This window comes from Pagrus pagrus (assembly GCF_965226575.1).
Source record: "Pagrus pagrus genome assembly, chromosome: 14".
Lineage (NCBI taxonomy): Eukaryota > Metazoa > Chordata > Actinopteri > Spariformes > Sparidae > Pagrus > Pagrus pagrus.
The window spans coordinates 30693132-30717754 of record NC_140198.1 but is presented as its reverse complement, the minus strand read 5'-3'; the positions used below and the strand labels follow the sequence as shown (position 1 = coordinate 30717754).

The 24623-nt window shown below is 41.8% G+C and overlaps 1 protein-coding gene across 1 annotated transcript in view; it reads right to left on the bottom strand.

Moving 5' to 3' along the window:
- Positions 1-220: 220 nt before the first annotated feature.
- The window catches only part of LOC311269563 (putative transcription factor ovo-like protein 3), a gene marked incomplete at its 5' end in the record, with an annotated part of 107625 nt that continues 83222 nt past the window's right edge, over positions 221-24623 (bottom strand). The window contains one exon of the mRNA XM_084373776.1: positions 221-715. Coding sequence (XP_084229902.1) covers positions 393-715 — 323 coding nt within the window. The 3' untranslated portion in view covers positions 221-392. The remainder of the gene's footprint in view (positions 716-24623) is intronic.

Sequence of the window (24623 nt, the reverse complement as noted above, 5' to 3'; positions counted from 1 at the left end):
CCAAATTTATCCTGATGGCCAGGCCAGTGCAACAGTCCACTCCAAACATACACGTGCATGAGTGGTAAATTGTGAAAAAACAAAACAAAAAAACAATCAGCTGAATTTCGCAAAAATGCATATGAAATGAAACGCATTGATCAATCATTTTTATTTCAACAGTAAACATGCTATATATATAAAAAAAGAAAAATTAAAGCAGTGGTATGAAAAGTTAACATGTTAAAACCAATCATTTAAAGCAGAAACTGATGAAGACCACAGAAAAGGTGCATGCATGGCCCAAATGTTACACATTTGAATACTTCATTAAAACTAACAAAGGTTGTATCCATTTATGAATTGCTCATAGAGCAGCTATTATATAATGTAGTTCAGAGATTGAAGGAGCCCTACATGTAATATGTAGGGGATGAGTACTGCAAATAGGGGTTGAGTTTACAGTCTGTTGATACGAAGCTGCTGTTCTCATTGGCCTGGCGGCGGTAGTACCTGCGTAGGACAGGACTGCCGGGATGACACTGTCTCACATGGAGGAAGTACTCATCAGGGCGGCTTGAGGTGTAACCACAATCCTCACACACAAAGATCTTGGAGCGTCTCTGACGGTAAGCATACTGTTGGTGGACGCCATGAATCTTCCTCATATGGGACTCCAGAGAGCAACGTTGTGTGAAGGCTTTCTCACACAGCTCACACTTGTAGGGGCGGATACCTACAGCAAGAAGAGACAAAAGAGGTTTTTAACCTTTCCGTGGATGCCCATTTACATTCAGAGTGGCATAAGTGGCTTTGCAGTTGTGTGACAAATCTTGCAACCAAGGCTACCATTGTTAGAGTAATTTAAAAGCAGGCCAAGAATAAATAATTATGAATATATACCTGGAGACAAAAAAGTGCCAGGCCTGAAAAGATTAAGATTTGATTGTGGATAATTTCAAAATCTTTGGACACTGAATATCCTCTGACAGGATACCCCCCTTTCTCTTGGACCCCCATCATACTCTGTCTATCTACTCTGCTGCACTGCTGTGCCACCACTGTAGTCTGAGGTTGAATGAATTAATGAATTTTTATTTTGGTTACATACATTATAAGATAGTAAAATTATTTCACACAAATTTCTCAGTCAACAACTGAAAAAGGAATCAGCTGAAGCCAAAGGCTTATTTTTGCCTACCCTTTACCCATAGAATAACCCAGAACACAAGGGCGGATATCTCACTTCATTATTGGGGAGGATAACAAACAGGACATTTTCTCAAGAGCAATTCCTGAGGGGGACACCAAAGCTGCCATCAAAAGTAGTGTTTAACAAGAAAAGTGCAACAAACTTGTATTCCATGTTTATAGAGGAAACCCTGGTTCTTACTTTTAAACTATACTGAATAACTGAAAGGAAAATAACTTAAGGGTTGTATGAGCATGGTAAAAACTTAGTAGTAATAGTTATTAACATGCTGTTGTATACATTCTCTACAACATAATTGGCTCAGAGGATTTTGTGTGTTCAACCAGAAATACCACAAATGGCCAGTGGGCGGCAATGGTACACCATATATGGATGTTTTTTCCTAATAACATGAGTATGGTGTGATCTCATCAACATAATCTCTTTGAGAAATATCATGAAAATAGTTTCGGTACGAATTTACTTTAGAATCATATATCTGGATACATTTATGTAGGCATTTAAGCTGGGGTCAGTAAATTGTAAAATCCGTCAAGCCCAGGTTGACTTTGAAAGTATCCAGCCAGTAAACCCAGCCCCCTGCACTCAGGCCTCTCTCCAAAGCCACTCCCCCCAAACCATGAACGCGCACTGTCCGACAACTGCCGAATACCACCGTCAGAGTCCGAGTCCTCGTGAGCGGTGGGAAGAAGAGTACCAGTGCATTGTTTTCATCACAACATTAAACAACAAGTAGCTGCCTCATGTCTCATTCACCTGTAAGTAAACACCTAATATTATCAAATTGAACGTAAACAACCAATATAGCCATTGCTAGCACTGATAGCTGTCAAGCTAGCTTTGTTAGCATTCAGACATTGTTTTGAAAGTGTATTTTGATGTTGTAACTCATTGCTGGTTAGCTAGCAACAGCTGCACTCTCTCCTCAACTGTTCTTTCCTCACTACCATCCACAGAACAATTCTCTCTTATGTCCACTGAGGAAGCCTCCTCCACTCTGTTATCCTCCCTCTCCTCCTCTTTAAACACTTTCTGTCCCCTCACCTCCCGACCAGCATGATCATCTCTGACTCTGCTCTAACCTGGCTCACATCATACCTGACAAATCGCACCTTTCAGGTCTAATGGAATGGCTGCTTGTCCAAACCCTGCTTTCTGGAAACTGGTGTCCCTCAAGGCTCAGTACTAGGACCACTTCTGTTTTCACTATACACTAGATCACTAGGCTCTGCAATCACATCATGTGGATTCTCTTACTACTGTTATGCAGACGAAACCCAAATGTTCCTCTCTTTTCCCCCGTCCTCCAATACCCATGTTGCAACGCACATCTCGGAATGTCTGGCAGACATCTCCACTTGGACAACTGCGCATCACCTTAAGGTCAACCTCAGTAAAACTGAACTCCTCTTCATCCTGGGGAAAGACTGCCCTCACATGGACCAGTCACTGTCGAGGACGTCACAGTATCACCTTCATCGATTGCGAGGAACCTGGGCGTAATCCTCGGCGAACAGACTATCCTGCACCCCCAACATTACCGCGGTGGCCCAATCCTGCAGATTTGCCCTATACAACATCCGCAGGATCCGGTCTTTCCTCACAAAGAATGAAACGCAACTCCTGGTCCAAATGCTGGTCATCTCCCGCCTGGACTACTGCAACTCGCTCTTGGCTGGACTCCCAGCCTATTTTTTTCTTTTCTACTTTATCGACGCTGATATGTTGTGGTTTCTTTCTTGTGACAAATGTACTTATTGTAAGTCGCTTTGAACAAAAGCGTCTGCTAAATGCCCTAAATGTAAATGTTAGCTGGCTATGGTAACATTAGAAATGGCAAAGCTGGATTCTGGGATGCCTTGTAGCTGAGCAAACGTGCCCGAACTGAGCTCTCTAACTTATCCTATAACTTAACATAAAACAACGCTAAATTAAACCATGGACATTGGAGTGGGTAAATATAACGTAAAGGACAGTTGATGTGAAATGGATGCTCGACTTCGAAACAAAGACCGAAAGAAAGATAAGAAAGACGACAAAACTGTTGCTGGCAAAGAAGGAGTTGTGTCTCCTAAAACTAACACTAGCCGAAGTGAGACAGGCATGGCCGCGGACAATGTGAATTCAACACTGTGCAAATCTGAGGATTCTCAATCCACAGAGGTGCTTTCCATTGTGCTCAGGGAAATTTGTGAGTTAAACAAGTCTCTCTCGGAGAAAATTGACTTGAATTCAGCACAACTCCAAACTTCCATCAATGGAGTGAAGGCTACTTTGGATAACGTGCTAACGAGGGTAACGGAGCCTGAGAACCGTATCAGTGACACCAAGGATGCAGTAAGTGAGATTAAACAGCTGACGAAACAGCTAAAATGCGTCAACGACGTCCATATTGCTTATGAGATTGTTACACTGGCCCATTTTGATGGTTTATACTGGAGCAGTACTGATTATTTAAGTGACTGACATGACTATTGGTGCCACCTGCTCAAGGCCACTGCCCCTGAGACAAGTGAATTGGATTGACATTAGTCTCTAGCCCCCTGGCATTAGAGTGAACCGGACTGGTCCTTCTAACCGACTATGATTTCATTTTCATATTTTATTTGTCTCTTTTATTTTGGTTTTGTACCAGGGTACAACTATAAGTATAAAGGTAATTGATTAGTTAATAACTGAGCATGTTATTACTTACAGTTCATTTTATTATTTTATTATAATCTATAATCATCCATCCATCTGGGCGGCCATGGAATGTATCTCTATGGGCTGAAATGTCTTCCACAAGTGGGATATAATAGCGTTTGTTTAAACACTTTTAGAAATGTTATGAGAGCTCGCAGGTTCAGTTCATGTCTGAGTTTAGGAAGAAGCAAAGGCGAGCACCTTAGATTCTTCACACTAAGTTGACATTTGGTTGTCAGGATGGTAGACTTGCAATCGAGAAGAGTGGTGTATATGTTATATGTTTTTTTTTGTTTGTTTGTTTTTTTGTTATTTGTTTGGTCAAATGTATCTTTATTTCTTACCTATCAGAGAGAGAAACATCTTTTCTCCATAGTAGCATTGGTTGGTAACTTAGATAAAAGGGATAATAGTTTGGTTACTATTCAGTACAACTTAAGTTCATGTTAAGTCCATTGAAATTTGTATCATTTAATGACAAAGGATTGAATAGCCCTATCAAAAGAAAAAGAGTCTATACTTACCTCAAAAAATTACAACCTGACATTGTTTACCTACAAGAAACACACCTCACAGACAGCGAGCATAAAAAGCTGAAAAGAGATTGGGTGGGTCAAGTTTTCTTTTCATCATTTAGTTCAAAGTCGAGAGGAACGATTTTGCTGCATAAAAATGTCCCCTTTGTTGCTACTAAAACTGTATCTGACCCTTCAGGTACAAGGGCAGATGTATTCAGAATCCTGGACCTTTATGAACATTTATGCACCTAATTTTGACGATCATCTATTTATGCAGGAGGTCTTTCTTCAGGTCTCCCAAGTGCCTGGGTTTCATTTGGTAAGAGGAGATTTAAACTTCTGCTTAGATATTGTGCTAGATGGATCTTCTGATAGACCCTGTCTTCTCACCAAATCAGCTAAAACCACGATTTCTTTCATGAGAGACTTAAATTTGATTGATGTCTGGAGGCAGATGCATCCACAGGATACAGACTTCATTTTATTCTAACCCTCACAACTGTCATACCCGTATAGATAATTTTTTGATTGCTAGTCAAATATTTCATAAAGTGATAGACATTGAATACCTTCCGAGACTGCTTAGTGATCACTCTCCTTTGGTGCTGTCTGTATCCATTCCTGACTAGGTAACTGAAATGTACAAATGGACCCAGTGAGCAAAGTGTGGTCTAGATCACGTCTTTTAGACATCATTTAAGGACATCCAAGACGTCTTAAAGACGTCCTCTGGGGAGCCAGAATGAAAGTTTTTTATACGTCTTTTCTGGACGTTGTATAGACGTTTATATATCGTTTATCGACTAATTCTGGCTGTCAGGGGATGTCCAGATCATGGCCAGTATGAACGTCTATTCTCAACTAATTCTGGGTGTCAGTGGATGTCTAGATTATGGCCTGACTGGAAGTTTTTTCCAAACATAATTTATCCACTAATTCTGGCTGTCAACGGACGTCCAGATCATAGCCAGTAGGAACGTCTATTCTCAACTAATTCTGGATGTCAGTGGATGTCTAGATTATGGCCTGACTATTGACATGGCCAGGCCATGATCTGGACGTCCACTGACAGCCAGAATTAGTCGATAAATGGCGTTGAGAAAAGACGTCCAGTCAGGCCATAATCTAGACATCCACTGACATCCACAATTAGTTGAGAATAGACGTTCATACTGGCTATGATCTGGACGTCCACTGACAGCCACAATTAGTCGATAAACTATATATAAACGTCTATACAACGTCCAGAAAAGACATATAAAAAACTTTCATTCTGGCTCCCCAGAGGACGTCTTTTAGACGTCTTGGATGTCCATAAATGATGTCTAAAAGACGTGATCTAGACCACTCTTTGCTCACTGGGATGATAGACTACTGCCGTATGAAACACATTTATGTGTAACGTCACCGTTTACACGCAAGCCAACGTTTAGACGTACTGTGGATCTAATCCATATAGCAGTGTTCACACATGCACTGTTACCCTGGGCTGTTTGGACATTAGTCAGACGAGCTGTATGTGAGAGGTCGACTAATTGTGTGCTACACATGTGAAAGGCCAATGCCACTGTTGGAAGATTAGATATATCTGTGAATATAGTTATTAGGGCCCGAGCAGGGAACCTGCAAGGACCCTATTGTTTTTGCAATGATGATTCTTCTTTTTTTTTACATTTTTAGGGCCCGAGCAGGGAACCTGCAAGGTCCCTATTGTAATTGTAATGATTATTATTATTATTAGGGCCCGAGCAGGGAACCTGCAAGGACCCTATTGTTTTTCGAATGATTATTATTATTTATTAGGGCCCGAGCACGAATCTCGTGCGAGGACCTATTGGATTCGCTCGGATTATTAGGGCCCGCGCATTTTTCACTGCCTGAACATACCCCAAAACTCACCAAACTTGGAATATAGATCAGACCTGGTGAAAAATTTTATAATCTGTTGTCGTTGTGAATTTTCACCAGTAGGTGGCGCTGTAATTAAGGAAAGTGCGTTTTGCCTAATAACTCACACATACTTTGTCGCACATTCAAAAACCTTATATCCACGCCTTCAGTGAATCCTCCTGAATCTCTGGGTATAGGCCACGCCCATATCCGCCTACCGTTTTTTTTCGCTAGCTCGCAAAATGTCGCAAACCTACTTTTTCGAACTCCTCCCAGGCAATTTCACCAATTTGCACAAAACTTTGCACACAGCATCTGTGGACCCTCCTGACAAAAAGTTATTAAAAGAATTTTGATATACCAAAAAATACTCAAGTTATTAAATTACAAATTCCTGCAGATTTCGCTCAAAACAGGAAGTTTTGCATATCTCCACATTGGTGTGTCCGAATGACTTCAAACTCAGGATCCTACTTCCCTATGAGGCCCTAAGGCTCTGTTCAAAATTTTGGCCGATGACCACTAGGTGGCGCTCTTTAAATTGAAGTAATTTATATCTCCACATTGGTTCGTCGGATTAACATGAAACTTGGTACACTCATTGCCAATGCCCTCCTGAGCATAGCTGAAAAAGGGGTTACAGATCTGCCACTAGGTGGCGCTCTGGTGGCAGTTTCATCTTACATTTGGCACTGTGCCCACACCATAACACTTATGGATATGAAATTCATTGGGGTATTAGAGACTGGCCCCGGTAACTCACACACCAAAAATGACGAGCAGGTGGCGCTAAATGGCTCCATAGCGCCCCTCGGAATATTTCAAAATTGAAGCCCTGCCCCCTACATGCACGTACATGAACAAAATTCGGTAGGCTTATGTATCATCACCAGCCGCACAAAAAACCCTCTTGGACACATACCCTCAGTCCAACAGGAAGTCCGCCATTTTCCTTCAAATTCAATCCTTCGCCATCAAGCAGGAAGTCCTGATAACTTCAACATACAATTTCCCATCGGCATCAAATTGCTCACACATGTAGAGGGGCTCGCCCTGAACACGTCTCTGCATCAATACTGTGTCATATCTATAGCGCCACCCTCTGGACACAGGAAGTCACTGAAGATGTCACTGTTGTGATTTGTTTGACACGGACCCCATTAACATTAGGTAGGACATTTCCACAGGCAACGGGCAAGCACACAACTGGGCGCACAGGCCTCCGACGGCGCCACAGCCCAACGTACATGGACTGCGAGGGCCCGTTCATCGCTGCTTGCAGCTTTAATTAGGGCCCGAGCAGGGAACCTGCAAGGACCCTATTGTAATTGTAATGATTATTTTTTGTTATTTGTTATTTTTCTTCTGCCAAAATGATCGCATTTTTCACTGCCTGAACATACCCCAAAACTCACCAAACTTGGAATATAGATCAGACCTGGCGAAAAATTTTATAATCTGTTGTCGTTGTGAATTTTCACCACTAGGTGGCGCTATTATCAACGAAAGTGCGTTTTGCCTAATAACTCCCACATACTTTGTCGCACATTCAAAAACCTTATATCCACGCGTTCAGTGAATCCTCCTGAATCTCTGGGTATAGGCCACGCCCATATCCGCCTACCGTTTTTTTTCGCTAGCTCGCAAAATGTCGCAAACCTACTTTTTCCAACTATTCCCAGGCATTTTGACCAACGTGCACCAAATTTTGCACACAGCATCTGTGGACCCTCCTGACAAAAAGTTATTAAAAGAATTTTGATATACCAAAGAATACTCGAGTTATTAAATTATAACTTCCTGCAGATTTCACTCCAGACAGGAAGTGTTGCATATCTCCACGTCGGTGTGTCCGAATGACTTCAACCTCAGGATCCTACTTCCCCATGAGCCCCTAAGGCTCTGTGCCAAATTTTGGCCGACCACCACTAGGTGGCGCTCTTTAAATTGAAGTAATTTATATCTCCACATCCGATTGTCTGATTGACATGAAACTTGGTACACTTATTGCAAATGCCCTCCTGAGGATGGCTGACGAAGGTCTTACTGATCTGACACTAGGTGGCGCTCTGGCGGCAGTTTCATTTTGTTTTTGGCACTGTGCCCACACCATAATACTTATGGATATGAAATTCATAGGGGTGCTATAGACTGGTGCCTGTAACTCACACACCAAAAATGACCAACAGGTGGCGCTATTTTCAACACAAAACCGTTTTTGCCTAATAACTCCCACATAATATGGACCACATTGTTAAACCATATATCTACCTGTTCCCTGCATTCATCTGAATTGTGTGAATTAGGCCACGCCCACTTTCGACGTACATTTCCATTTGCACATTCCGGAATGTCACAAACCTACTTTTTCAAACTCCTCCCAGGCAATTTCTCCAATTTGCACAAAACTTTGCACACAGCATCTGTGGACCCTCCTGACAAAAACTTATTAAAAGAATTTAGATATTCCAAAGAATGCTCAACTTATTAAATAACAACTTCCTGCAGATTTCGCTCCAAACAGGAAGTGTTGCATATCTCCACAATGCTGTGTCCGAATGACATCAAACTCAGGATACTACTTCCCCATGAGCCCCTAACGCTCTATACTAAATTTTATCTCATGACCACTAGGTGGCGCTCTTTAAATTGAAGTAATTTATATCTCCACATCCGTTTGTCGGATTAACATGAAACTTGGTACACTCATTGCCAATGAACTCCTGAGGATGGCTGACAAAGATCTTACCGATCCGACACTGGGTGGCGCTCTGGTGGCAGTTTCATTTTATATTTGGCACTGTGCCCACACCATAACACTTATGGATATGAAATTCATTGGGGTGTTAGAGACTGGCCCCTGTAACTCACACACCAAAAATGACGAGCAGCTGGCGCTAAATGGCTCCATAGCGCCCCCTGGAATATTTCAAAATTGAAACCCTGCCTCCTACATGCACGTACATGAACAAAATTCGGTAGGCTTATGTATCATCACCAGACGCACAAAAAACCCTCTTGGACACATACCCTCAGTCCAACAGGAAGTCCGCCATTTTCCTTCAAATTCAATCCTTCGCCATCAAGCAGGAAGTCCTGATTACTTCAACATACAATTTCCCATCGGCATCAAATTGCTCACACATGTAGAGGGGCTCGCCCTGAACACGTCTCTGCATCAATGCTGTGTCATATCTATAGCGCCACCCTCTGGACACAGGAAGTCACTGAAGATGTCACTGTTGTGTTTTGTGTGACACGGATCACATTTACATTAGGTAGGACATTTCCACAGGCAATAGGCAAGCACACAACTGGGCGCACAGGCCTCCGACGGCGCCACAGCCAAACGTGCGTGGACTGCGAGGGCCCGTTCATCGCTGCTTGCAGCTTTAATTTTTATTCGTTATTTTTCTTCTGCCAAAATCATCGCATTTTTCACTGCCTTAACATACCCCAAAACTCACCAAACTTGCAATATACGTCACACCTGTCGAAAATTTTTATAACCTGCTGTCGTTCTGAATTTCCACCACTAGGTGGCGCTATAATCTAGGAATGTGCGTTTTGGCATATAACTCCCACATACTTTGTCGCACATTCAGAAACCTCACATCCACGTGTTCAGTGAATTGTGCTGAATCTCCTGATATAGGCCACGCCCATTTCCGCCTACCGTTTTTCTTTGCTAGCTCGCAATATGTCGCAAACCTACTTTTTCGAACTCCTCCCAGGCAATTTCACCGATTTGCACCAAACTTTGCACACAGCATCTGTGGACCCTCCTGACAAAAAGTTATTAACAGAATTTTGATATTCCAAACAATACTCAAGTTATTAAATAACAACTTCCTGCAGATTTCGCTCCAAACAGGAAGTGTTGCATAGCTCCACATTGGTTTGTCCCAATGACATGAAACTCAGGATACTACTTCCCCATGAGCACCTAAGGCTCTGTACTAAATTTTATCTCATGACCACTAGGTGGCTCTTTAAATTGAAGTAATTTATATCTCCACATCCGTTTGTCGGATTAACATGAAACTTGGTACACTCATTGCCAATGCCCTCCTGAGGATAGCTGACGAAGGTCATACCGATCCGACACTAGGTGGCGCTCTGGTGGCAGTTTCATTTTTTATTTGGCACTGTGCCCACACCATAATACTTATGGATATGAAATTCATAGGGGTGGTATAGACTGGTGCCTGTAACTCACACACCAAAAATGACCAGCAGGTGGCGCTATTTTGAACACAAAAACGTTTTTGCCTAATAACTCCCACATAATATGGAGCACATTGTTATTTCTTATATCTATGTGTTCCCTGCATTCAGCTGAATTGTGTGAGGTAGGCCACGCCCACTTTCGCGCCAGTATTCCATTTGGAAATTCCGGAATGTCTCAACCTACTTTTTCGAACTCCTCCCACCCAATCTCTCCGATTTGCACCAAACTTTGCACACAGCATCTGTGGACCCTCCTGACAAAAAGTTATTAAAAGAATTTTGATAGTCCAAAGATCGCCCAAAATATAATACAACAATTTCCTGCACATTGTGGTCTAACAGACTGTCTTCCATATCTTCATGAAATACAGTCCTATTGACACTAAAGTTTTTTTCATGATGTTCCATGGCCCGATGATGCTTTGTGAAAAATTTGGTGCAAATCGGCCAATAGGGTCCGCTTGTATTGCTCAATGACAAAAGAACAGCTTGCCTGACTTTTGATTCCTCAATGGAAGTTGTTGCATGAACAAGCCCTGCTGTCGGCAGCAGCATGCCCCAACAGCAGCATGTAGCGACAGCAGCACGCCCCGACGCACATGGACTGCAAGGGCCCGTTCATCGCTGCTTGCAGCTTTAATTTTTTTTAGTTATTTTTCTTCTATTGACATGGCCAGGCCATGATCTGGACGTCAATTGACAGCCAGAATTAGTTGATTAATGTCGTTGAGAAAAGACGTCCAGTCAGGCCATAATCTAGACATCCACTGACATCCAGAATTAGTTGAGAATAGACGTTCATACTGGCTATGATCTAACGTCTATACAACGTCCAGAAAAGACGTATAAAATACTTTCATTCTGGCTCCCCAGAGGATGTCTTTTAGACGTCTTGGATGTCCATAAATGATGTCTAAAAGACGTGATCTAGACCACTCTTTGCTCACTGGGATAGCTAGCTAGCTAGCGTTAGCTACAAGCTAATGCAGAGTAATAATACATTTCCCCCAACAAAACAAACTAGCTCATTACCTGTCCAACAGAGACACAGCTACCATGGTGTCCTAGTTCAGGCCTTCAACTCCATTAGTTGTCAAAAACTTTAAAAACGCATTGTTTTACGTCAATAATTGACTCAAGTGTTTTCAATGCATATTATTATATGACTCAAAATGATATGTTTACAATGATATGAATAATGAATAATAATGTTCATTTTTTTCAGAGTCGGAACAAGTGAGTCTTGAGTCTTTTGCGGAAGATGTGGAGTGATTCTGCTATCCTGACATTGGCGGCACGGAGTGACTCAGTCACTGTGAGGAGGGCCATCTCAGTGGAGGGAGCAGTCCTGAAGCCTGACTGATTAGGGTCAAGGAGGTCTTTTTTTTTAAAGGTAGGAGGACAGTTGGTTGTAAATGGCGTGTTCCAGGGTTTTAGAGAGGAATGAAAGAGGCTTAAATGTAGCTGTCTTGAAAGGAGCTGGAATATGGCCTGAAGTGAGGGAGGAGTTGATCAGGGTGGTGAGGAAAGGCAAGATGTCGTGCGAGATGTTTTGGAGAAGAGAGGAGGGAATCGAGTCGAGGGAACAGGTGGTGGCACGGTTAGACGTCACTAGTGTGTTAACATCTTCAGGGGAGAGAGGGCTGAAGCGGGTAAGGCCGTCATAGGTGAGGGTTGGGGGACGTGCTTTCTGGAAGGGCATAGGAGTAAATGAGGAGCTGATGTCTTTTACTTTCTTGGTAAAGTAAGTTGCACAGCCATCAGCAGTGAAGGACGGGAAGGGGTAGGATGGGTGAGGAGGGAAGAGAATATGGAGAATAGTTTCCTGGGATTGGAGGCAGAGAAGTTGATCTTTGACAGGTAGACGGCAGATCTGGCTGCTGAAACAGCTGATGTGAAGTCAGAGAGGAGGTGGTGGTAGTGAGCAAGGTCATCAGAATGATGTGATTTTTTCCATTTTCTCTCTGCTGCTCGTAACACCGATCTGTTGGTTCACAGTGATTCAGACAGCCAGGGAGGGGACAGCCAGGGAGGGGGAGATGATTGTGCTGGTCAGGAGGTGCGGGGACAGAGAGTGTTTAAAGAGGAGGAGAGGGAGGATAACAGAATGGAGGAGGCTTCCTCGGTGGACAGTAGAGAGAATTGTTCTGTGGATGGCCGTGAGGAGAGAACAGTTGAGGAGAGAGTGGAGGGAGAGAGGGATTTCAGGTTGCAGCGGGTGGTGGCCGTGCAAGGTGTAGGGGTGAGGAAAGCAGTGGACTTCCATGGGAGAGAGAAAGCGACAAAGTGGTGGTCGGACACGTGAGCGGAGTAACAGAGAGTGCCGAGGTACTACCTTGTGAAGACAAGGTCAAGTTGGTTCCCAGCCGGCCCGGTGGGTGGAGAGGGGGAGAGTGTGAGGTCAAATGTGGAGAAGAAGCTGATGAATTCAGGTGAGCGCAGCTTCTCTGGGGGGATTTTGAAGTCACCCAACTTGGGTGACCAAAACATCTCGCACGACATCTTGCCTTTCCTCACCACCCTGATCAACTCCTCCCTCACTTGGGTGACCCAAGATGACGAGCGGTGTGCCATCTCAGAAGTCGCAGAGAGGACTGCCCAGGAGATGAGTGCGGTAACTCAAACAACTGTCCTCTCAAAGTAAGAGTAAAGCCCAACCAAAGAAGTGCCCTGCTCCTCAAACAGTTCCTGCATCTCCTTGACCCGAGCACATTTCCTCAGATGGCCGAAGCAATTACATCCACCTCCTCTGCTTAAGGATCCATCTCGTCCCCTCTCCTCAAGGGGAAAAATGTCATTAACGCCAGAATTTATAAATTAGAAAACAATGCGATCTCCTGTATTAAGTAAACAACCCGGTTGATGTCAGTTTCGGCTGTCTCGGCCCCGCTTCCTGCTGACGTCATACCCCCAGGACCCTGGGAACTGCAGTCGCAGTTCCAACCATGGGTTCTCTGTTTCTGCCCCCTGCTGCTGCAATTCCTGTTTAAACATGTATCATCTTCTTCTTCTTTAAATTTGAATGGCGGTTGGCAAACCAGCTTAAGGTGCATTATCGCCACCTACCGGACTGGAGTGTGGAGCAGCAGAAAAATAAAATAATAATTAATAAAAATAATTTAAAATAACAATACAAAAAAAAAAACTTCTTCTAAAGTTGTATATAGTGTTTGTTTGTTTCCTGTAATGTGTCACCAGTCAGACTTTCTATAGTGAAACTGACTTTAACTCCATTGAATGCTGACACCAGTACCCGTCTTTCTCCCTCATAGCCCCTGCATTTAAACAGGACATGCTCTACAGATTCAGGTTGTTCGCAATATACACATCTGCCAGTTGGGTGTTTTCAAATTTTGTTCAGTGACTGATTTAGCCCAGTGTGTCCTATTCTGAGGCGGGTGCTGACTCCCTCTTTCCGGTTCCTGCCCAGCCTCCTTCCCAAACCCACATGCTTCTGAATGTTGTAAAGGTTTCTTCCTGTATTGTTTGTGTCCCAGTGTTCTTGCCATAATTTTCCCAATTGTCTTTTAATGATTGGTTTGCCCTCAGTTCTACTTAACAGAATTCTCATGTCTACCATTTGTGATTTAAGTGACAGTTTGGCCAGTATGTCAACAGCCTCATTCCCCTCTACTCCAGCATGGGCAGGAACCCAAACAAAGTCAGCCATCATATCATTACTGTGTAATGCATAAATTAATTGGTAGCTTTCAATAAGCAGATCTTGTCTGCATGATCTCCCTGTTTAAATGCTAGAAAGAGCTGCCCAACTATCAGAAGCAATTATTACATTGCTTTTATCGTTCTCTTCAATCCACTGTTAAGCAATGAGAATAGCTACGAGCTCTGCTGCATTTACTGATAAGTGATCTGAAGTTATTTTCTTTATAGCCTTCTCATACTGAGGAATGCAGCCTGCTGCTCCTGTTTGTCCAGTCTCAGGGTCTTTTGAGCCATCTGTAAACACCATTATCTTATGCCTATAGTGCTGCCCAATGTGTCTCATTGCTATAATCCCATCTGTTTGGGTTTATCCTTCAGTAGGTTTTGAATACTTAGATCAACAGTTGTCATCGTAAATAACCAGGGCGGGATAGCTGAAAATGGAACTGTTGTACTGAAATGTATATAATGCTGACCTACACCTCCTGTGGCTCTGTTCCCTACCCATCCAAAGCTTTTAATATGAGCATCCCTGTGTTCCCAGCAGTCAGGTTTGAACCTTTATGCCCCTGCAGGATAACCCAGTAGCCAGCATGAGCTTTTCCTTCCTTATATGCAGTGGCATTTCCCCAACTTCTACTTACATTGCTGCTACTGGTGATGATTTAAATGCTCCACTGCAAGTTCTTAATCCTTTTGCCTGCTCCACATCTAATTGTTTGAGATGGCTCACTGCTGCTGAGGAATAAACTACACAAACACAGTCTAGCGTGGCTCTCATGAGGACCTGATAAATATTAAGCAATGATCATCTAGTCGCTCCCCAGTCTGGTCCTAACAGGCATCTTAAGAGGTTATTAACCTTTTTAAATTCGCCTTTGTCAACATGATGCTTCCAAGTCAGTTACCATCAAATAAAACTCCAAGAAACCTAATCACATTGACCTGCTCAAGTGAATTGACCATATAGTTTTAAATGCATTTCCTTGTGACGTTTAGATAAAACATATAACTTGTGACTTTGCTACAGATAGTTTAATAGCCCATTTATTTGCCCACTCCTCCACCTTATCAACTGCAGCCTACATTTAAAAAAAAAAAATACTCTACCCTGTTCTCTACTTGATGAACTTTAGAATACTCTTTCCCTACCCTTACCTCTATTGTCCTTCCAAATAGAAAATCCAATACTCAGTTATTTAACCTGCCCCCAACTCCTAACTTGTCATATCCTTTTTCAATACCGAAAAATACAGCTACAACTATTTCTTTGTTGACTTTCCTTATGTCCGAATCTAAGCATAAGATGGGGTCCATTGTATTTCTTCCTTTTCAAAATGCGCTCTGAAAAGGAGAGAAAAGTTCTTTGCTTTCGAGATAATATGTTATCCTTTCAGGTATTATTCGTCTATAGTTTTTCCTAATTGTGAGGTAAGTGCTATTGGTCTATAACTTGAAGGATCTGATGGGTTGTTACCGGGTTTTAAGATAGGCACAATGATTGATTGTTTCCAATCCTGTGTTCCAAATTTTATTGAATAACGCTTATACTGTAAGGAGTGAACTGTCTTCCATGTGAGCTAACATACTACAAATACCATCTTTCCCTGGTGATGATTGTTGTGAATCTAAAAATTGCCCTCTTTAATTCTGTCAAACTTGTAGTGGTTTGATCAAATTTAAAGCAATTATCCACATCAAACCCCACAAAGGACACATGCTCAAAACACACATACCCCTGAATGCATTTCTTAAACATAGAACACAGTGGTAAACAACCACAGAGCAGGTGAATAAAACACACAATTTCAGTAAATTCAACCCCACCACCAATTTATGTTCGAAAATAGTTATATTCGACAAACAAAAGGAAAAAATCAAAGTTAGGTTCAGTTCAGTCCACACAAAAATACTCCACTTCGGGATTTCCCGGTAATTACTGTCATTTCACTTCACTTCAGTTCATTCATAAACAAAAAAGAAACCAAGAAGACGGAAAAAGAATGATACAAAAAAAACAAAACAAGGGATCACCAGGCTTCCGCCGACTCATGGGTATCAGTGGTTTGCTTTTAGTCAGCTCTCCAGAGACTGTTTTCGTTCATTAATTTATCCATTCATGATCAAACACACGTTTGTATATCGCAGACTTTTTATGGTGCAAAATGCCTGGGGCAGGCTGACGGAGTGCAGGACTCGGTTTATTTTCTTTCTTACTGCACTTCGTGGTTCAAACAAAAGTAAAACATAAAGGGCCGTACTTCCGGGAAGCAGGTGAATCGGAGCCAGATCACTGGTTAACAGGGCTGGAGGGTATGTGGAGGTGAGTGAAAAGGAACGTAAATAATATTTCTTTTTTTATAAGCAATGTAATTTTAGACAATCGCCACAAACTGAATGGCAGATCTAAGCATTTTGTTGTTCTGTTCTGTTTTTTACTTACATTCACACCTGGGTTCTCCAAAAGAGTGTTGTACCTACACAGCCTGGCATTAGCTAAATGGACTTGAATTTCTGTAGTGCTTTTCCAGTATACTGACTGCTCAAAGCTCAAAGCACTTTACAATAGTTGTCACATTTACCCATTCACACACACATTCATACACTAAGGCAGAGGCTGCCATGCAAGTTGCCAACTGCTCATCAGGAGCCATGGTCAGTATCTTGCTTAAGGACACTTCGACATGCAGCAGGGGGATCCAGGGATTCGAACCAGCAACCTTCCAATTACTAGACGACCTGCTCTACCTCCTGAGCTACAGCCGCCCCATTAGCTGACAAATTTGATGAGCTGTGAATCTTCACCAACGTTTCTGCCAGGAATTCTGCCTTTTCTTTATTGCTGATTGCTACCTTCTTATTGCTTGTTAATACTGAGATTGCTATGTTCCTTTTAATTCCACTCATCCTTCTGATCATTCCCCATATGTCTGACAATTGTGTGTCTCTCTCTCTCCATAGTATTGCAGTATTGTCTCCAAAAAGTCAGTTTAGCTTTTCTTATAACTTTCCTAACTGCTGCCTGTGATCTTTTGTATTCAATTACATTGTCTAATGAATAGTGCTTTATTAACTGTATAAAAGCCCTGTTCCTTCTTTTAATAGCATCCCTATAATTCCCATCCCACCATGGTATACTTTTTTTCCTTCTGCATCCTACACCTTTTTGGTAGTCAACCCTTTATTGAACTCATGCCCATCTACTCACACCTTCTCTAACTAAATTTGTGAAAGAAAAAAATCCCAATTAGCTTTGTCTAATTTCCATATTTGTTTCCTTATTACTATTATTATTATCCCCTTGCTGCACTTCTACTCCCACCTTAGTACTAATTGGATAATGATCACTACCCACTGGTGACTTATTAAACACCTCCCATGTTGTGATGCCTTCAATTCCATTTGAGTCAAGTCGATTGCACTTTCTGTGTTTTGAGTATTATTATACCTGGTGCCTCTTCCATAAATCACACACACCCCTATCCGCTATGAATTCTTCTATAATTAAGCCATTCTATCACACCCCCATAATATGCTATGCCTACTGAATTCCCCACACCACACCTCTTTACCCTGTGTTTGCCCAACCCACAATCTCTAACGTGTTAATTCTCAATCTATTGCATGGATTATAATAGCTGTCTATTTTAATGCATCTTTCCCTGTCCAAATTTTGATAACTATAGACTTGTGTTTATAGACATGTTTTTTCCCTAATTTACAAATCTTGAACCTCATCCCATCCCACACAAATGTTGCTACACCCCCACCTCTTCCAGTTTCCCTATTATTCCTAATTGCTGTATAACCCTGAATCACAAAATCCCACTGTGGCCTCAACCAAGTCTCTTGTATTTGTATTAAGTTTATCTTGTAATTCTGATACATATTTTTTGAATTCCGGTAGCTATAACGCTCCTTGCATTCCACTGTAGGATAACTAATCCCATGAGGAACCACCACCCCATGATTGTGTGTGGCTGTGAGCTGGATGTCCCTCCACTAAACATTTCCTCAACTGCTTCCCACCCTACTCTCTTGGCTGCTTCTGCATAGGTAATCCCTTGGGAAACGCTCTCGTACTGACCCCACAGTCTCGGTGAGTGGCACTATGTCGGCAGCACTCAGTTTCTTCCGAATATGATCCTGTTTTTTTTGTTGTCTAGATTTTTTTACGTTTTACGACCGTTTTCCTTCCTCACAGTACTCCGACCTTCATCCTTTCCGCTACCCATTTCCATTTCTCCAACTTCACCTCCTGATCCATCCCTTCTGGTCGTGGCACCGCCACCATATTATCTTTTTCTGAATTAATGAATAAATAAATGTTAAATGAAAACAAAATGAATAGCCTAAATAACTTCTTCACACTTGCTGTAATAGGCTAACAGTACTTTGTACGTCTGCAAATGAGACCTCCACCTATGTTGCTAATTTTCTTTGAGGAACTTACATGGAAATTTGTGCAAAGCTATACAATATGCGCATTAATTATTAAATATATGCATTAAACTTCGCTCTCATTTTGACAGGCCATGACATAAATCTAGTGAAGATTCTCACTAGAAGATTCTTACAAAGATTACGGATTGTCAGGTCTTTTCAGTAGACCTTAAAGTTAGTAATCCCAGACTCTTAGCTCTTACCATGGCAGAATTCAATGTGGCCTCTGGTGTCCTTAGAGATACCATTTGCGGAGCATATTCTTAATGCAGGGAGGAGCTCTCCCCATCGGCCGCTCTCCCTTCTACGAATATTACAAATCCTTTTTTCTGCATAATACCGTAGTCTGCTCCATTTGTGGTTCCCTCTGTTCAAGAACTGCACTGCAAGAACTGTCCACCTCGAAATATCAGCCGCCGCCAAAAAATCCAGTGTTAAGTGTAAGTGTATCCAGTGTAACTCTGTAAGCCATCCTCTAAAGTGTTGGGTACATTTTCCTTCAGGATATAAGTCTCCTATCTGCAATAATTCCAATGAGAATATTTGTACATTTCCTAATTGTAAATGCATGCATGTGTGTAGTTGGTGTGCAGACAGTGTCTGTGTGTTGCAGAAAGCTCCATCCTGCAAAATCAGGGAAATAAACATCCAGCATCATCCAGCTCCAGCGAATGTTCCAGCTCCCTCCAAAGCTCTCTCAATTCTCCTTGATAGATACTTTGTTAATTACCTTATAACAGGCTTGGTTCAGGGATTCCTAGCAGGTCTGTGCTGGCTCCCAAATGTGACCCATGTCTGTAAAAAGCCTTCAGTCAGCCCCATAAGTAGAAAGAGCCAGAAGTAGTGGACGTGGTCTTATCCAAAGAGCTTTAAAAAGGCTACATGGTTCGTCCGTCGTCAAATCCCCTTCTCCATCTTCAGAGTAAGCCCTATAGTTGTCGCTACCAGGGAATATTTAAACACAAGCGTCTCATTATTGATCTCTCAGCTCCTCACGACCCTTCCATTTTCCCATGGAGCCTTTTCCTTGTACTATGCTTCTGTAGATTATGCTGTCCAGATGATTAAGTCGGCCAGGGTCGGGGCTTGGCAGGGAAAAGCAGACATTACAGACGCCTTCAAAGTCATACCACTTCACCTCTCACACTGGCATTTTTTCTGCATTATATGTTATATGTTCAAAGTTCTATTTCTCTGTTAAATTGACCTTTGGTTGCCATAGTAGCCTGAGCATTTTTGACACCTTGTCAAAAGAGTTATGCTGGATTCTTAATAACACCTGCAAACTCCCCTTTGTCTTGAATCTTTTGGATGACTTTTGGTAGTCGTCTTTCCGTCTGCTCCACCAGCCCACAGCATGTCCACAGTCAAAAGCCTCTTCCATGAGTTAGCGGTACCTCTTTTCAGAAGAGAGAACTGTGGGCCCTTCCACTTGTTTGGAGTTCCTTGGCATAATCCTCTATAGTATACTTATACAAACTTCACTGCCACAAGACAGGCTATCCCGCATTCTGATGCAGCTATCAAATCCTTGTCTACTGCTGCCATTCTCTCTTAAAGAGATCTTTTGTAGCACAAACAACCTTATTTCTAAATTAGCCACACCATCTGGCGTGACTACAGACCCCCAGGAAATTAATAGCCACTTTAGAGACTTCTTTAGTTTATTGTATAAATCTGCACAGAACAATGACCCACACACTTTTGATTCTTTTTTCAATCAAATAAGTATGCCCCAAATCTCTTCAAACCAACAGGAAAGTCTGGATAAAGCGCTCACTGCAGATGAACTTATTAAGGCAATCAGTTCTATGCAATCTGAGAAAAGCCCAGGTCCAGATGGCCTTCCCATGGAGTTTTTTAAGAAGTTCTCTACAAAAATTGTGCCTCTGTTGCTGAATATGCTCAATGAGTCTCTAATATCTGGTATTCTCCCCCCTTCTCTCTGACAAGCTCATCCTACCGCCCTATTTCACTGTTAAATGCCGACGTTAAGGTGCTTGCCAAGGTTCTTGCACTTACATTGGAATCTGTCCTTCCATCAATCATACATTCTGACCAAACTGGGTTCATTAAAAACCGACATTCTTTTATTAATGTCAGGCTTCTTTTTAATATAATTTATGATAATAAGGTTTCTCGGTGTCCAGAGGTAGTGGTCTCCCTGGAGGCTGAGAAAGCATTCGCTAGGGTCGAATGGGAATACCTTTTCACCACCCTTTCTAAATTCGGATTTGGCCAGGGCTTTTTATCTTGGACATCTTGGATATCTCTGCCTACTTCCCTCTTCATAGAGGGACTAGACAGGGATGTCCTCTTTCTCCTCTTCTGTTTGCTACGGCTATTGAACCCTTGGCTATTGCCCTACGTAGTCTCCCAGGGTTTAAAGGAATTACTAGATATTGAAATGTTCAGAAAGTGTCTCTCTACGCTGATGATCTCCTTTTATTCATTTCCAAGCCGACTGAGTCTGTTCCACATATACTTAAGACATTAGGATTTTTCGGAAAGATTTCCGGTTACAAACTCAACTTTAACAAAAGTGAGGTTTTTCTTGTCAATAAAGCTGCAGCCACAAATTTGCTTTCAACACTTCCTTTTAAAGTGTCAAAGAAAGATTTCACATACCTAGGGGTGGCAGTCACCGATAAATTTAACAAACTTTTTAAATCTAATTTTGAAACTTTATTCACGCGTGTAAAAGATGATCTTCGGTGGTATGGCACTACCCAACTTTTTATACTATTACTGGGCCACCAATATGCAACCAATCCTCCACTGGATGCGAGCAGATGATGTTTCCCCCGCTTGGTGTCTGATGGAGTCGTCATCCTGTGCTCCAGTCTCTCTTTCTGCACTTATTGCTTCCTTCCCTATTTCTGTCAAGCTCGAAACTGGCAACAATATACTAGTAAACTCTACTCTCCGGATATGGCGACAGTTTTGTAAAAATATTGGAGCTCAAATGCCACCACTATGCATGCCAATTTGTAAAAACCCTATATTTCCTCCTTCAATGCAAGACAAAGCCTTTGAGTTGTGGTTTCGGAATGGCATACATACAGTGAGGAATTTGTTTGTTGAAGGTGTCTTCGCTTCATTTCAGCAATTAGCTGAGGGATTTCATCTCCCAAATTCTCATCTGTTTAGATATATTCAAGTAAGAGACTTTTACAGAAAGAGGTATCAAGATTTTCCTCACACTCCAGCCGATACACCGATTGATACAATCCTCAAGGCTCCTATGGCAATGAAGGGGTTAATATCTACTCTCTATGATGCAATTCTCTCTCTTTGCTCTCCATCTGACCAAGCACTTGTAACTATTTGGTCCCAAGATCTGAATGTAGATCTGTGGGACTTATGGGAATCTATCCTCTTGCGTGTCCATTCATCTTCCATATGTGCCAGACATGGGGTTATTCAATGTAAGCTTCTACATTGTGTTTATTGGACCAAGTCCAGACTGTCCCGTATTTATGGCAACATTGACCCGCTGTGTGATAAATGTCGACAACATCCTGGTACTCTTATCCATATGTTTTGGACATGTCAATCCTTGCATACATACTGGGTTTCTATATTCTCCACGCTCTCTGATGTATTTAAAAAAACTCTGGAGTATGAGGGGCTGTACAAGACATTATTCATTCTGGCCTGCTCACACACACACATTCTCCTTTCACATACATATATTTTCCTTTCACACACAGACATTCTCCTTTCACATACATATATTTTCTCTCATACACACATACATTCTCCTTTCACATACTTATATTTTCACTTTTGTACACACATACATTCTCCTTTCAAATACTTATATTTTCACTCTTGCGTACACATATATTCTCCTTTCACACATATACATTCTCCTTTCACATACTTACATTGTCCTTTCACACACATATATTCTCCTTTCACGCACATACATTCTCCTTTCACACGCATATATTTTTACATTTTTCATGTAAAGGAAAATATATGTGTCTATATATGTCTGAAGAAAATATATGAATGTAAAAGAAGAATATGTGTGTGTAAGAGAAGAATATATGGGTGCGAGATAAGAATATAGGCGTGTGAGAGGAGAATATGTGTGTGAGAGGAGAATATGTGTGTGTGAGAGAAAAATATATGTGTGAGAGGAGAATATATGTGTGTGAGAGGAGAATATATGTGTATGAGAGGAGAATATATGTGTGTGAGAGGAGAATATGTGTGTGTGAGAGGAGAATATATGTGTGTGAGAGAAAAATATATGTGTGAGAGAAGAATATGTGTGTGTGAGAGGAGAATATACGTGTGTGAGAGGAGAATATGTGTGTGTGAGAGGAGAATATAGGTGTGTAAGAGGAGAATATGTGTGTGTGAGAGGAGAATATATGTGTGTGAGAGGAGAATATAGGTGTGTGTGAGAGAAAGTATAGTGGAAAAGGAAGTAGTTTAGTGGAAAAGTGCTGTGATTGGCTGTTCGGGTGGGACTGGGTGGGACTCCCTGAAAACTACTTTAGTGAAGGGAGCCATTTTTTCTCTGGCATGTGATGGCCTTACCAGCCTTGTGTAGAAGCTGAGAGCTAATCACTGAAACATCTCTTTTGTCGGCTGAATAGCCCCCCGCCTCAGAGGACAGAGGAGCTGAGTGGATTCACTTAATTTTAAATGGAAATAACCCCACAACTGGAAAACTCTGACATGTGTGAAAACTACTGCAGACTGCTTTCCTGTGGCAGTACAAAGAAGGTTTAATGAAGATCAAGGATTGATTGATACTCACTTCAAACTTGGAAGCTGTAAGTTTTGCCCTTTCTTATGATGCTTTACTATTTATTTTTCATGTTAGCCTGTTGAGCCAGGCATCAGCACTGTCCGCGGCTAACCTGGCTAATTTAGCATCGCTGGACCTATTAAGTATTTAAAAACGTTACTGAGGGACAGCTAAAGGAGGATGAGGTGGTGTGTAAAATGTCTGTATGAGTTTTAAGTTACGTGAACATGACATGAGCAGTAGAGGTATATAAGTTGCAGCGCTGCAGCTAACGTAAGTTACTGTGCATGGCATCACAGACAGCTAAGCCGTTAGCCTCGTTGTGTCTCTCCCAGGCACAACACTAAACCAGCCTCCTGTAAGTTAGTCAAAAGGTTTAACATTTTATCAGTCTGTTAGTCAAACATTGATAACTCCTGAGGCACGTTTTATGATGAATGCAGGACATGAAACCATCACTAACCTCAGAATATCAGTATTGCATTTGACAATGGATTGTTGATTAAGCTAAATATCCTACTGAACGCTTCGATGACGTCATTCTGCATAATAATTAGCCATGTGCTTCTGTTTGTTTCAACACTGGACAGATGAATTAAAATAAATTTGCCTCAAATTAAATTAATTTCAGATCATTTTCTGTTTATTTCCAGCACATCAGAATGAATTGTAAAAACAAAAAAGGGCAATATAATTGGCTAAATGTAAATTTGCCTCTGTCCTCCATCAGCCATCTGACCATGGCAATAGGGAGTGATGGGACTAGGCTAGTTGAGTACAAGTTAGCAGGTAAGTCATGGTCAGATGGCTGATGATGGACATAAGCAGCCACAATGATTAAGACATCTACTCTAATGTAAACAAGGTGCTTGGGTGCATAAAAAAAGAATCAAAATAGACCTTGTTTTAAAAAAATCCCCCTGCAGAGACCAGTTTCAACTAAAAATGTCATTATGGGGGGTTCTGTGTATTTTTCTGCTTGTCCCTACTGTCAACAGCTCCAAGTCTCCCCTGTTGCTGTCATGTTGTCCAGCATTGCATTTTAGACAACCCAGAGCATCACTAGGAGAGGGTCAGTCACAATACAGATCACAGTCTAAAGCAAATGCTCTATTTAATCAATCTCTTCCTCCATACTGGCAAACAATGATTTGTAATAATTTTTTTGCAAACTGTTTGCAGCTGTTGCATATATTTGAGATGATTTTGGAGTAAACTAACTGTTCTGCACACA